The following is a 16,101-nucleotide window of genomic DNA, read 5'->3' as shown; positions in this document are numbered from 1 at the left end:
GTGGGCTTCCACATACTGGGGGTGCACAGTGGGTGGTCTGGGGGCTGCCCTGCCAGGGCTGGGCCCCATGCAGGCACAAGTGCACCTCAGGACCTTCGCACCTGCTGCTCCCTCTGCCTCGACACCCCTCCCTCTTGCAGCTGTGAGCCTCCCCCAGCCCCTTCCTCCGGGTCCTCCCACGTTGCCTTCCTAGTGTGGCCTGCCAGCTTCCCACCTGCAATGTTACCCTCCCCAACACTTCCTAGCTCTTCCCCCCTCTATTTATCTCCTCAGTGCATATGACTAATGGTTTACAGCGTTAACCTCTCGCTTCTTCTTTGGCTTCCCCACTGTACTGCAAGTTCCCCAAGTCAGGGGGTTTGTCTATTTCAGTCACTCCCCCAAAGCCAGAGGACTTGTCCATTCATTGCTCTAGCCCAGGGCCCAGAAGAGTATCTACACAGAGTAGGTCCTCTGTGAACACTTCCTATATGAATACACGCAGGGGCCTGGGAGCTAGTCAATTCAGGCCCCCACAGGATTTCCCAGTGACCTCTAAATGCCCTTGGGACTCTCAGGGGTCCTTGAGAAGAGGACTGGGAGAGCTTGGCCTGGATTTCTGGGGACCTCAGGCCTGAGCCTCCCTCTGTGGCTCCTAGGATCTGCCTCGTAACATTGTGGGCTGTAGCGTCAGTGCTAGACCTTAGAGGGGAGTGGAAGAAGGCAGAGAGAAAACCTGCCCTCTCCAAGTATGTGTTTGCTCAGTCGCTCAGTCGTGACCCACTCTCTTTGCTATCTTTTGGACTGCAGCCTGCCAGGCTCCTCTATCCATGGGATTTTTCAGGCAGGGATACTGGAGTGGGTTGCCATTTTCCTACTCCAGGGGATCTTCCCAACCCAAGATCAAACTCGTGTCTCCTGGGTCTCCTATTTCCCCACCACCTGGCCCATCTGCTCGTCACCGACTGTGCAGCCAGCCCTCCTTCCCCGGAGGGTCGGAAAATGCCAATCCAGCAAATACAGAGGGGCTGGTACCCAGTTCTATTTTTTTTTTTTTTTTGCCACACCACTTGGCATGAGGGATCTTAGTTCCCTGACCAGGCATTTAAGCTGTGGCCTCTTCAGGGGAAGCATGGGGCCCTAACCATTGGACCCAGGGAAGTCTCTGGTATCCTGTTCTTCAACTGCTGGCCTTAGCTTCCATGTAATCGGAGCAATGCCAGAGTTTTGGGGAATGGGGACTAATTCTCTACTTTGTCTCCAGTTTCTCTTTTGAAGTTTTCTTGCCCTGGATGGGCTGCCCCCAGGAGAGAGCCAATTTGGGCTGAGGGTCGCCTAGCACCCAGCTCTTCCTCGCTCTCCCCAGATTCTAAGCATCCATCCACACCCAGGTCGGCCATGCCCAGGCACCTCTCCTCATGCAGTGACCTCAGGGAAGGCCCCACCATCTGAGCCTTAGTCTTCTCACTCTTGAAATGTGGGTTGCAAAAATACCCACCTTATGAGGGTGCTGGAAGATGGGGCCTCAGCTACCATGATTATGAGCTCTGGGTTTCATGGCAAGACATACGCACTAGACGTGCCCATTCCATTCCAGGCAATTTCAGGGCAATGGCAATTCCAGGGCAAGAGGCAAGGGGGGTTGAGCGGGTGTATGTGTGCTTGGATGCCTGAGACACTCAGCTTGGCTCCCGGGCTGTGAGACCATGCATGCTCGCATACAACACATGTGCGCGCACAGGCCCCCCTGCAGCTTACCTGTCCACCTGGACTTCCACGTCCTTGGTCTCTGTCTTGGCAGGTCCTCCTCCGTTGATCGCTTTGCCCCCACTGGTGAGAAGGTTCAGGACAGGCTCTATCTCTTTGAGCAGTTTATTGTTCTCCCCGCTGCCCTGGAGGGCGACCCCAGTGCTTTTCTTGGCTGGGTCCTGGCCTGGGGGCCTGGCAGCCAGGCCGTTGGCTTGGGTGAGAGAGCTGGCTTCCTGCCCTGGATCTGGCGCATGCTGGGGACCATTTCCGGGACCCGTGGCCCCGTCCACCGCCAGCGTCTGCTCTCTGCCGGCCGACGCTTGGTGGGACAGGTCAACGGCTGCTGTGGAGGGACCCAGGGGCCGGGTCACCCGGATGGTCTTGGGGGTCCCGTCCCCGGTGAAGGTGGTCTCCAGGTGTGTGGTGAAACCCTCGGGGCCCCTGAGGATGAGAACCACGTGGGTCTCGGAGGCAATCCCCCTGAGCACCTCCAGGGCGCTGTCGTAGCTCAGGTCCACCAAGGGCTGGCCGTTGACGGCGAGAATGATGTCCCCGGCCTGGATGAGGCCGCTCTGCTCCGCGGCGCCCCCTCGGATCAGGTCAGAGATAATCACGGGCGGCTTGCTCACCCTCTCCTTCACCAGGAACCCCAGGCCCCCAACTTTGCGCTTGAAGAGGCGGACAGAAATGACGTTGGGTTGGATCTGCTGAACGCTGAACATGTGGCTCTCCATGGTGTCTAGTGTCCCAGAGTCCACAGACCTCAAAACGGGTCCGGCCGAGGTCAGGTCCCCAGGAGTGGCCGGGCTTCAGGCGGCGCCGGGAGGAGAAGCCGGAGGCTGGTGCTGCGGGGCTGCAGCCTGGCTCGGGAGCTGCTCTCGGTGCTGGCCTTCCGTGCCTCTGACGTCAACTCGGCGTCACTCGCTCATTGCTGTCGGGCCGTTGGTGGCATGATTTCCTGCGTCTGCCTCCTTCCTCGGTCTCTAAGGAAGCAATGGTTGATCAGGCAGACGTCAGGGGAAGCGGTGGGATGAGTCCCTATGCCACAGGTCAGGCGGATCTGGGAGGAGACGTGTCTGGTGGCTGTGCCTAGGGGTGACGCATGCTAGCATGGACTATCCACTCGGCATCGTCAGCCCGTCAGAGGCAGATCTGATCCAGGTCTTCCTGAGGTCAAGAGAAGGAACAGGGAGGGGAGGAAAAGGATTAAAAAAAAGAGAGAGATGGATGTGGGATGCCCAAGACCACCTTTAAAACTAACATGGGAAACAGCCAACTGAGAAGTCAAGCCATAAGATGCTCTGGAGTTCTGAAGATAACTAGACAAAAAATTCTTCTTCTTCCAGGGGGACACACTCGTAGGTGGCTGCATATTGCCTGGTTTCATTTCCATGATCAAAGCCCTGTGAGACCGGGGGGCTCTTTGGGGAAACCACTGAGGCGTCAGCCCCAGAAATCAAATGGCAAGAACCCTAAGACCTCTCATCTTTTTTTCACCGGAAGAAGTCAGCACTCCAACCCTGTCATGCAGCCTTTGCCTCTCTGCTTTTTGCAACATTTTTCCATCCTCAGGTCAGGAGCTTGGCCAACAAGGATCGTGGGGTGTGGGGCTCTCCATTCCCACCAATCCCAAAGCCCCCATCACAAACCCATCAATAGGAAATGATGTCACCTTCTACAGAACTACGGATGAGGGAGGTCAGCTGGACTTCAGGACCGTCATTTTTGTAATGATTCACTTATTTCAGGTTCAAAAGGACAGACTTGGCCATACTCCATCCCATGATAAGCCAAAATTGGTATAAGAAATACCAAAGACACAGGTCCACGTCAAACTCTGGAGGGCATTTGTGTATCGCAGACTGTCTGAAATCCTAACAGAGAAACATTAGGAGGTGTGGACTGTGTCCCCCTAGGATTAGATAAACACAGAGCTGGTGCGCAACAAATATTTGTGGAACAAGAAAAAGCCCAAAAGACGGCGGACACTCATTGAGTGCATATGTTCTTACTGTGTATTTTTTTCCTCCTTTGATCTTCACAGTTAACCCTTCCACAGACGAGAAGACTGAAACTTGGGAAGGTTCAGGGACTTGTCCAAGGTCAGGTGGAGAAGGATGGTGGGGGGAGGATTTGAACTCAGATCTGCTCTATTCTCGAGTCTGAGCTTTTAAAAAAATACTCTAGTTTTTAACAATTTATAATCTAGTGATTTTTGCAACTCCCACCTGCTTCACCAGACTCAGAGAAGCGGCTGGAGTGCCGAAGAACCACAGGGAGGCCAAGTGAAGACGCAGTAGCCCAGGTGAGGTGCGTGCGCCCAGCACCCACGGCATGAGCCCAAGCAGCTATGGAAGCACATCTTATGCGTCTGGGCTGGGGCAGGTGACCTGTGGGTTACAGGTGGAGTGGGGCAGGGTGGGAGGTAGCAGAAAATCCCTTCATCTCTGTTCCTACCCCCCAGCTCCAGCCGCAGTTTCCTCTCTGCCCTGGCACCCCTTGTCATCAGCATCCTCAAAACTCCTTCACCCAAGGAGGGAGCCCTTACCCGCCACTACTGACAAAGTGACACTCCTTTGTTTCCCTTTCAGCGGCTTTCCGGGGTCACCCCAGGGCTGAGGCAGCGGATAAACTCCTGCCGCCTCTGAAAGCAGGGGGTGGGTGAGGATAACTCTCCCCGCACCCCAAGAAAGAGGCGCTACCTCCCAGATCCCTCACAAGGGAGGGCGGTGGTTAGCAAGTTCAGCCTCTCCCTTTTGCAGCTTGCGTTATGTAACTCCGCCAGCCCCTCTGTGTGGGTGAGGGAGTCATGAATACCCAGACCCAGCCTGGGCTGCTTTCTCCATCTGGCGTCGCTGTGTGTGTGTGTGTGCGCGTGTGTGTCTCTCTGTGTATTCATGCATCGCCCTCCTGCTGTGTCATTTCCCTGCTGTGTGTATGAGCCTGTGTGGCCCGTGTGTTGACAGGCTGAGTGTCTTTCGGCATCTTGCTGCCGGCCTTCTGGCTTGCAGAGAAAACCAGCCCAAACTGCTATGTCCTTCCTCACTGGGGAGGATTGGTCCACCTCCCTACCCGCCCCACTCTGGGCTCTGGTTTCTTAAGTCTCCCGGAGCTCTCGTGGTACCCATTTCTTCTGGGTACCAAACCCAGGATTTAGTTGAAGGCAGAGACAGCTGGGACCTCCAGATCTCTTGAGTGTTCTAGTTTGGCACTAGGCTCCGTTCTTTAATTCAAGAAGGGACTTGAAGGTGAGCTCTTTGGGAGGTGGAGGCCCCCAGCTTGCTTCTACCCCATACTGGCTTCAGCCAGAACTTACCAAAGGGACTTTCCTGGTGGCTCAGTGGTAAAGAATCCACAGATGACATGAGTTCAATCCCTGATCTGGGAAGACCCCATGTGCCGTAGAACAACTAAGCCCGTGCACCACAACTACAGAGTCTGTGCTCCAGAGCCTGGGAACCGCAACCACTGAGCCCACGTGCCACAATTACTGAAGAACCCCCGGCTCTGCAGTGGGAGAACCACCACAATGAGAAGCCTGCACCGCAGCTAGAGAGTAGCCCCCACTCCTCGCAACCAGAGAAAAGCCCTCACAGCAACGAAGACCCAACACAGCCAAAAATAAATAAAATTATTAAGAAAAATAACTAGTTGAGGCATCACATTAAAAAAACACTGCATTAAAAAATAAATGCTGGAGAGGGTGTGGAGAAAAGGGAACGCTCTTGCACTGTTGGTGAGAATGTAAACTGATAAAGCCACTATGGAAAACAGTATGGAGAGTCCTTAAAAAACTAGGAATAAAACCACCATATGACCCAGCAATCCCGCTCCGAGGGACATATCCTGAGGGAACCAAAATTGAAAGAGACAAATGTATCCCATTGTTCACTGCAGCACTATTTACAATAGTTAGGACGTGGAAGCAACCTAGATGTCCACTGACACATGAATGGATAAAGAAGTTGTGGTGCAGATACACGGTGGCTCAGTGGTAAAGAATCCGCCCACCAACGCGGCAGATGCAGGAGACGCGGGTGTGATCCCTGGAGGAGGAGATGGCAACCCACTCCAGAATTCTTGTCTGCGAAATTCCATGGACAGAGGAGCCTGGCGAGCTATAGTCCATGGGGTCGCAAACAAGTCGGACACAATTGAGTGACATGGAATATTACTCAGCCATAAAAGGGAACTCATTTGAGTGAGTTCTAATGAGGTGGATGAACCTAGAACCTATTATACAGAGTGAAGTGAGTCAGAAAGAGAAAGATAAATACCATATTCTAACGCATTCTAGAAAAATGGTACTGAAGGATTTTCTTTTTTTTTTTGCAGGGCAACAATGGAGAAACAGACATAGAGAACAGATCTATGGACATGGGGATGGGGGAGGAGAGGGTGAGATGTATGGAAAGAGTAACATGGAAACTCACATTACCATATGTAAAATAGATAGCCAATGGGAATTTGCTGCATGGCTCAGGAAACTCAAACAGGGGCTCTGGATCAACCTAGAGGGGTGAGATGAGGAGGAAGATGGGAGGGAGGTTCAAGAGGGAGGGGATATATGTGTATCTATGGCTGATTCATGTCGAGGATTGACAGAAAACAATAAAATTCCGTAAAGCAATTATCCTCCAATAAAAAATAAATAAGTAAAACACAACTTACCAAAGGACAGAGCTGGGACTTGGCTTAAGAAAAAAGAAACAAGGCAAACCCGCAGATCTCCCTGGTCACTCCTAGCTTCTCCGCTCTTTCTCAGCTGCTTTCTAAATCAGCAGCAGGGAGGGGGGGTGGGGGTGAGGCTGCTGGCTGGCTGGGAATTGGGAAATTGAAGTGCTGTTTTTTAGACCTTGGCCCTAGAAAGACAACTTGATCTTTAGAAGGAATGGAAAGAGGCAGGGCTTCAAAGAGGCAGTGAAATTCAGTGTCTACTGAGACAGGGTGGGGTAAATAAGCTCTAGGTCTAAGCAAGTGGATTCTGAGCCTCCATCAGGGTCAATCCTAATCTTAATGACAACCCGCCCTAATAATATCCCTCTTTTCCCTCCCCAAACACATCTTCACCCCCATCCTGACCAGGATCAGGTTTGACATCTGCAAAGAATGTACTAAGATGCCAGATGGAGACACGTTCTGTCCTGCTTTGTGAATGTCCAGTATCCACAGTGTCTCCTCAAACCTGGGCCTCCAGGATGGCTGGCCACCCTTCTGCCACAGGGAAGATTTTTAAGGCCCTTTCTGGCTCTATCTGTGTGTTTCTGGGTGAGTTCTTTATTTTCTCTGAACCTCAGTTTCTGTATGTGTAAAATGGGCTCCTTAAGTAATTCTTCACATCCTGGGTAACTGGGAGGACTGAATAAAATAGTTAAGTGCATGGGTTTCAGTAATGTCACAGAAGGAATGCTCAGAAGAAATGTCTTCTTACCACTGTCGTGTAACATGTAATAGGTGTTCCGCTTCCTGGCCCTTGACTCAGGGCACTTGCTACTCTGTGGCAGCCTCTCCAAAGGCACATCATGTGCCAGGAGGGGGCCGATGCTTGAAAGCACAGAGAAATCTCACGCCGCTCATGATACGAGGCGCTGAATACAGGGAGACGGGTGCTGGGTATCCTGCCAACCCAGCCTCCGACTCTTGGAGCTTTGATTTTAAACACGGCACGTGCGCACGCACACCACGGCATATACCATGGAAACAATACTTGGACCCAGGCCTCCCTGGAGTAGTTCAGTGGTTTCGGGAGTACCTTGCTGTGGAGGAAATTCACGGCTGACTTTCGAGGACGACTGCCAGGGAGAAGGAGGGAGCCAAAACAGGCCAACGTCTGCTACTACCATCTCACTGTGTGACCTTGGGCACGCCACCCCCGCCCCATTCTGGGCCCACGTCTGCATCCAGAATGGTGGTGGGAGCAGTTCCCAGGGATGGAGAGTTTAGCCTGCCAGTGCAGGAGACGTAAGAGACATGGGTTCACTTCCTGGGTCAGGAAGATCTCCTGGAGGAAGGCATGGCAACCCACTCCAGTATTCTTGCCTGGAGACTCCCATGGACAGAGGAGCCCGGTGGGCTCCAGTCCAGGGACACAGAGTCAGACATGACTGAGCATGCACGCAAGCACAGCACTGAGTCTTCCACACGGGTGTCTTATTTCATCCTGACAGTGACCATGTAAACCACATGTCATTTTTACTCCCGTTTTACAGAAAGACAGGCTTCCCAGCTGGCTCAGCAGGAAAAAAATCTGCCAGTGAAGCAGGAGATACAGGTTCAATCCCTGGGTTGGGAAGATTCCCCTGGAGAAGGATATGGCAACCCATTCCAGTATTCTTGCCTTGGATATCCCGTAGACAGAGGAGTCTTGTAGGCTACAGTCTTTGGGGTCGCAAGAGTCCGACATGACTGAGCAACTAAACTACAACAATTACAGAAAGACAAGGTGACGGGTTCAGAGAAGCAAACTGGAAGACTGCCCTGGCTCTAAGCGAGTGGGAGCTGGGTACACACCTAATCCTAAAGATGATACCCTAAGACGATGCCTCCCCCCAACACACTCTCATTGGCTGCCATACTTTTTATTCTCACCCTGATTCATCACATTCAATGGTCTCCATTTTACAGAGGTTGAGATTAAGCTACCCACTCATTTCATTTTTAGCACTGAAAGTCCACGGACACGAGGATGATGAAGAGCCATTAAAATCCAAAAGACTGTCCAACTCCCACACTCAAAAATAAGGAAATAGAGGCCTGGAGAAGGGAGGAGGGTACTCATTCAACATGGATCGGCCATAGTTGGGGTGTCAAGAGCTGTCTGTCCAATAGGGCAGCCACCAGCCACATGTGGCCATTGAACCCCTAAACTGTGACTGGTTCCTGGAGATGTGACCTAAGGGTGAAATCTACATGGGGTCTTGAAGACTAGGAGGGAAAAAAAGAATGTCAAATAGCTCAATAATTTTGCAATATTGACCACATGTTGAAAGGATAATACTTTGGGTATACTGGATTAAGCATAGTTATTATGAAAAAATAATTTCAACGGTTGCTTTTGATGCTTTTATATGCAACTACTGTACAGTTAAAAAGTCAGATATGTGCTCACATTGTATTGCCGTTGGGTAGTGGAGGTCTAGAGTCTGACCCTCATGGTGCCTGGACCAGAGGGCTTCCCTGCACCCCACTGCCCCTTAGGTCCCCTCAAGCATCTACTGATAACCTAGGCAGGAAGAAGATAATTATGCTTTCTAAAGAAGTCAGAAAATGACATAGAGGGTAAAAGCAAACATCTTGCCATTTTTTAAGGTTGACCACTGGATAGCAGGAGTCGGAGGAGAAAGAAAACCTACCTCTAACCATGTAAAGAGAGAGAGTAGGGTGTCACCTAGGCTGGTTGTCCAGAACCCAACAGCTTGCTGTCTGAATGTCATTTGAAATCTAACCCACCTGTGCAACAAATGTTTCATTTAAAAAGTGACACAGATCTCTTTTTACAGGTGGGATATGAGCTCCAAGATATACCACTAGGTGAAAAAAGAATAGTGCAAAGGCATATATTCTGTACAGGTAAGTGGAGAGAATGTTCTGGAAGGAATGGGTGTCACTGGCTACATCTTAGATGGAATTCTGGACATCACTAGTAGGAGGGAGGGAGACATTTTACACTGACTACTTTGACAGATTTTATTTTCTTGGGCTCCAAAATCACTGCTGATGGTCACACAGCCATGAAGTGATGCTTGTTCCTTGGAAGAAATGCTATGACAAACCTAGACAGTATATTAAAAACCAAAGACACTTTGTGACAAAGGTCCATATAGTCAAAGCTATGGTTTTTCTAGCAGTCATGTACAGATGTGAGAGGTGGACCATAAAGAAAGCTGAGTGCCAAAGAATTAATGCTTTTGAACTGTGGTGTTGGAGAAGACTCTTGAGAGTCCCTTGGACTGCAAGGAGATCAAACCAGTCCATCCTAAAGAAAATCAACTCTGAATATTCGTTAGAAGGACTGATGCTGAAGCGCCAATACTTTGGCCACCTGATGCGAAGAGCTGACTCACTGGAAAAGACCCTGATGCTGGGAGAAGGGGACGACAGAGGGTGAGATGGTTGGAGAGCATCACCGACTCAACGGACATGAGGTTTAGCAAACTCCGGGAGATAGTGAAAGAAAGGGAAGCCTGGTGTGCTACAGTCCATGGGGTCACAAAGACAACTTAGCAACTGAACAACAACAAATTATTACTTTAAAATCATCTAAATGTGTATACCATTAAATATTAAAAGGAAATGACACTCAGCCTGTAAACTGGCTGTTTTCACTTCAAGCACCCACAAAATCTCTAAAGGAGTCACAACTCTGGTTCCCATGTCCCTCCAATCTCATTTAAAAACAAATCCCAAGCCCTTCATGTCTTGAAAAGCAAAACAGGATACTGCCACCCGCAACACAAACAAAAGACCAAAACTGTAACCCAATTGTGCTCTTAAAAAAAAAAAACACAAAACACCAAACCACAAAACACAGCAACCAACCGACTTCCTTACATCTCCTGAACTGCTAATTTGCAGTCTTTCCCCAGAGAGAACACCCCCCGGGGAATCAAAATGACGTGCTTTCTCCCACGCTGGCAAGTCATAGCTACAAATCCTCCAACCTCTGCAAGCTGCTGGCGGGGGGTAGGGGTAGGTTGGCATTCTGTGTCTTGGGGATCCCAGAGACACAAACACCCTGGTGCCAGGGGGCTCTCCCCAGTCACATAATTCCCCAGTTTCATGGCTACAGTTTGTTCCTGATCGTCTCAGATCTAATGCTCACAGATCACTGGGGCAGGAAGGAGCATCATTTAGTCAGGAGCATGAGGATGAAGGACCGTTTAGAGTCTGACAGTACACTCTGATGTGAGGCTTTGAGAAATTTACACTCTCATCTATCGTGCCTTGTATAGCCTCTTTGTACAGCAGATTGACAGTTATCTACACCAAAATTGAAAACGCATGCATTGTTGGCCTGGCAATTCAATTCTTAGGATAAACTGGAAGGAACATCCTTACACACACATACACACAACACACACACACACACACAGGGTTGTTCAGAATATCAAGAGACTAGAAAATCTGAGTATCCATTAATAGGGAACTGCTACATAAACTATGGCACATCCATGCAATGGACTACCGTGCAGGCATTAAATAAGGGGAGATTAGATCTATAAGGACCAATAAGGGGGCACTTCCCTGGCCATCCAGTGGTTAAGCCTCCCAGCTTCCAATTTAGGGGGCGCTGGTTGGATCCCTAGTTGGGGAACTAGGATCCCACATGTTGTGTGGCACAGCCAATAATAATAATAAACAATAAAGGACCAATGGGGAATGATTCTTAAGACATAGTTAAATTAAAAAGCAAGGTAGAGAACACCAATACATAAATATATTTGTAGACCCATTGCACGTATTCGTCTATACTTCCATGTAAGCTTGGAGATGTACTCAATATCTCTGGAAAAACACTCAAGATGTTGGTCACAGGTGGCTGCTGGGAAAGGAGACCGGGAGGCAAAAGGTTAGGTGGGAGGAGGAAGTTCACTTTTATTATATATTCTTTCATATTGTTTATTTTTTACTATGCTTTTGTATCAGCTTTAATAAAAGGACAAATCTAAACTCCAATGAACAAAAAGATTGTTAGTGAACTTAGACAAATAACTATATTGTTATGAAAATAAGAATACTCAGTCTCTGAATTCTGGGGTGGGGGGATCAGGTAGGGAAAAAAATAAAAATGTTTCATCATTTTCCCAAAGATACGTTTTATCCAATTGCTGTAAATCAGAGATAGCTTAAGAGAAAAGAGAAAAAGGTTTCCTTAAATCTGGAAAAACAAAACATTTAAAAAATCAGCAATATTTTAGAAAATATAATTTTTTAAAAAACTTAAATAGAAGTCAGATTATTTTGTATTTGAACCCTAGCTTCTCCATGTAGCTTTGTGATGGTCAGCAAGTTACTTAACCTCTTTGAGTCACGGTTTTTCATCTATGAAATGGGAGTGATAATAGCATTTCCTCAGGGCGTGTGTGTGTGTGAGGATGGCATGAGATAATAATGAGTGTTTTCCGAGTTCTTACAATGCACCATACAGAATGGTAAGTGCTCAGTAAATGGGTCCTCCCCCGCCTCACTTCTTTTACCAATTATTAAAATGCAAACAGATGTTATTCTACTGGCTGGCTGGAGCATCCAATGGACATATGTTGCTTAAAGTCCTTTGTGCAGGAGGACCAGGTCAGTGCTGTGGACACACAGGTTGGTCCTGCTTGCCAATGGAATGGGAGCCTGTCACGGGCTCCTTTTTTGGAATACCAAGAGAACGAGATTTGTTGTGTCGGAATGTGGCACTCGAGAGACAGCCAGGAAATCGGGCCCTGGGACTTCGTGATGAGTCATCACCAGTGGGAGGGGGGTGGGGTATCACTGGTCCAGTCCATCATCAGGAGGGAGTTTCACAGCTGTCAACCCCGTGTTGGAATAGATCTGGGGAATTATGAAACCTTCATTCCTCTTCATTTTGCAAAGCTCATTTTTATGAACAAGTTCAGCCGGCTGTAGAACACTATATCCATCACACAGACTGAAAATTCCAGGGTTTGGGGCTGGGGTCTTAAATTCTTCCATCTGTGGACCCCTCAGGGGCGCAAAGTCCACAAGAATGTACCTCTGCCCCTGTCCTTGCCAGACACATCCCACCACCGACATTGTCAGGTAGAGGCTGAAGGCATTTGCACTGTGGTTGCAAAGACAAGGGTTTGTGACCCTTCTCCACCACATATTAGCCTCAGATTCCTCATCCGTCAAGCAGGAGAAATAAGTTACATGGAATAACTGGCTGGAAAACATCTGATGGGATAGTCCACGTAAAGTGCATGGTGCTTCTATTATTTTAAGAGTCACTTTAGATGACACCTCAAGGAAAATGAAGTATGTCAGCCCAGATAGGTGAACAGAATCATGGGCAAGAGGACAGCCTCCTTACTATAAAAAAGAAACAAACTGGGACTCCCCTGGTGGTCCAGTGGCTAAGACTATGCTTTCCATGCAGGGGGCCTCAGTTCGATCCCTGGTCAGGGAACTATTAACAAGTTCCACAACTAAAGGTTCAAATGCCACAACTAAAGATCCCCAGTGCCATAACCAAGATCTGGTATAAATTTTTTTAAAGGAAACATATATTACCCGTGGTCTCTGAAACATTTCTTAAGAATCATTACAAGAAGATGGCACATATTTCCTAACCTCAATAAACCTTACCCTCTTTTACTTTCTTTTCTTCTTCCACTTCTTTTTGCTCCTTCCCTTCCTCTCTTCTTTCCTTTGTCATTCACATCATCTAGTCGTTCACTAACCCTTACGAAGATCTCAACTGGGCCAGCAAGAAGCTTGGCACTGAGAATGTAAGGTAGACAAGACAGACAGCATTCCTACCCTCGGATCTCCCAAGCCAGGAGGGAAGCCGGGAGTGGAGAGAGAGATTAATGACAAGTATAGTGAGTAGGACAAAGTGGAAAAACAGGGTGCTAATGGGAGCACGGGGGGACACTTAACATAGTCAGAATGGTGGTAGTCAGGGAAGGCTTCCTGGAGGAAGAGTCAGGAATACAGAATTGGCCAGATGAAAGGGTGGGTGGTGGGAGCAAAGGATGGGAGAGACAAAGCACTGAGGTGTGGGAGGGAGCAGGTTGGAGGCACTGGACAAAGTCCACTGTGACAGGAGAAGAAAGCCAAGGTCTTATAAAGCTGGAGCGATCTCCAGGAGCTAGATCATGCAGTTATCTTGAGGGCCAAGAGAAAGATTTTGGATCTTATTTTCACGGCGATGGCAAACACTGCAGGTATTTGAGAAGAGATGTTCTGTGGTTAGATTTAGATTTTATTAAGATGCTGGATGGAAGATGGGTGGAAAAGCAAGGCTGGCTACGGGGAGCTCAGTTAGGAGGCTGCTGCAGGCCAGAGGTGAGAGATGGTGGTGGTCAGGATTAGGGAGAAGGAGGAAAGTGGGTAGATTTAAGAGAGATTTGGGTCCAACTCATTGCAACACCATGGACTATACAGTCCATACAATTCTCCAGGCCCGAATACTGAAGTGGGTGGCTATTCCCTTCTCCGGGGATCTTCCCAACCCAGGGATCGAGCTCAGGTCTCTCATATCACAGGCGGATTCTTTATCAGCTCAGCCACCAGGGAAGCCCAACAATTTTTAAAGGAATATGATGATACAGGGTGCTTAGGGCTGGTGCACTGGGATGACCCAGAGGGATGGGATGGGGAGGGAGGTGGAAGAAGGGTTTAGGATGGGGAACACATGTACACTCATGGCAGATTCATGTCAATGTATGGCAAAACCAATACAATATTGTAAAGTAAAATAAATAAATTTTAAAAAAATAAATAAAGGAATATGAATCTGAAAAAAAAGAGATTTGGGAGGTTGAGTCAATAAGATTTGGTGACTGAAACCTGGGGTTTGAAAGAAGGAGGTATCCAGAATAACTTTTCAGCTCTGGCTTCTACAAGCAGATAGAACACGATGGGGTGAAGGAAAGGAAAAGAGTGAACGAAACTCATTTGACAGAACTGTCCTTCTTGGGCAGTAATAAATAATTTAACTGCATTTTAGTATATTTCAAGAGTCAACATTTCCTGATGCCATTACTTTCTTAATTCTGAGAATTAAGGGGGATTATAGCAAATAGAATTGATTTGGCTCATTTCCCCAGCTGTGCTATTTACCGGGCATTTGATCTTGGGCAAGTCATCTTTCACATTTTGAATCTCAATTTCCTTTTGTGAAATTGAAAAGGTAATAACAACTACTTGGAAGGTTTTTGTGAAGATTAAATAAGACGGATGCTGGAAAGAGCACTTTGTGAACTGTAAATGTCAACTGCAGTGGTAATGTTGAGTCTTTATTTTCAGGAGGGCATCAAGAACAGTATCATCCAGATAGCAGCTCACTGGTAATGGAGATTTAATTTAGTTTCTCCTCATGCCTGGCATCCTTGGGTGCCTCTGGTACAGGGAAGCTGGGTCAAGAGGATGGCAAAAGGCGCTCATGGAAGGAAAAAGAAGAAAGAAAGATTATATCTGCTCCCTTAACTCAAAGTGTTAGTCGCTCAGTCATGTCCAACTCTGTGAAGCCATGGACGGTAGCCTACCGGTTCTTCTGTCCACAGAATTCTCCAGGCACGAATACTGGAGTAGCCATTCCCTTCTCCCAGGGATCTTCCTGATCCACGGATCAAACCTGGGCCTCCCACACTGCAGGCAGATTCCTTACCATCTGAGCCACCAGGAAAGCCCTCCTTAACTCGAAAGTTCCTCGCAAATAGATAACAGCATCCACAGAGGCTTGAATCAATTACAAATGAATTTCAGCAAAGGGAGAACACATTAAGTAGAAAACACAAACTTGCAATGGCAGGGATAACTCTCATATGTCAGCTATATCAGTAATAATAATAAATGTAAATGGATTAAACTTAAGTAAAAGATCAAGACAGATTAGCTAAGTGGAATTGCAATTATCTTGTATTAGCATGGATGTAGGGACAAGAGCCAAGGACAGAAAGGAAAATAGTTTACTAAGGGAAGTATGAACTTGGTGTACATCTGCTGGTCACTTAACTCTAAGGCAGCATAAGTCTGATTTGATTTGAAAGACACAATTGGCTCTCTTCTTAGATTAGCACCTAGTAAACACAGAGTAAATATTTACTGAATACATGATCAGCTAGCCAAGCAATATCTTTTAGTAAATTTGTATTAAATAGGCTGAAATGTATGGAATTAGCAGTTTTGAAAATATCAAATACAATAATTTCCTATAGTTCAATCTAATATTTCAACATTTTTATATGTAACAACTTTACTGAACTCTAATTTTGTTCTTGCAACAAATATGAAGGATGTGATAATAATATTCACATTTTATAGATGCTGAAACTGAGGCTCAAACATATTAATTAAGTCATAGAAGTTTATCCAGCTAGTGTCAACGGTGGGGAGTCCAATCAAGTTTGTTGGAACTTAAAATCTTTGCTTTTTTTGTAAACTGTTAATAGCCACAAGAATTTTGTCTCGGATTTTTTAAAGCAATCATATCACCTACAAATAATGACAGCTCAAAGTCTTTGCTTTTATCACTTTCCAGATACTACACTGTATTTTTGTTTCAGTTGCCTGATCACCAGCTATAATTTTAGTAACTGGAAGTTGAAAGGGACTCCAGGCATTTTCTATTCCATCATAATATGGAGTCTATGGGCCCCCTACAGGGCTCAGGAATCCCTGAAAATCCTGAAATTGTGTGCC

The 16,101-nt window shown here is 47.6% G+C and overlaps 1 protein-coding gene across 1 annotated transcript in view; it reads right to left on the bottom strand.

The window, feature by feature from the left end:
* NOS1 (nitric oxide synthase 1) overlaps window positions 1-16,101 on the bottom strand; it is a 191,901-nt gene that overhangs the window by 89,726 nt on the left and 86,074 nt on the right. The window contains exon 2 of the mRNA XM_040251626.1: window positions 1,738-2,895. Coding sequence (XP_040107560.1) covers window positions 1,738-2,462 — 725 coding nt within the window. The 5' untranslated portion in view covers window positions 2,463-2,895. The remainder of the gene's footprint in view (window positions 1-1,737; window positions 2,896-16,101) is intronic.

Source organism: Oryx dammah, unplaced genomic scaffold, assembly GCF_014754425.2.
Source record: "Oryx dammah isolate SB20612 unplaced genomic scaffold, SCBI_Odam_1.1 HiC_scaffold_12, whole genome shotgun sequence".
NCBI classification, from domain to species: Eukaryota; Metazoa; Chordata; class Mammalia; order Artiodactyla; family Bovidae; genus Oryx; species Oryx dammah.
The sequence above is the reverse complement of the archived record's forward strand: the minus strand, read 5'-3'. Positions and strand labels throughout refer to the sequence as shown.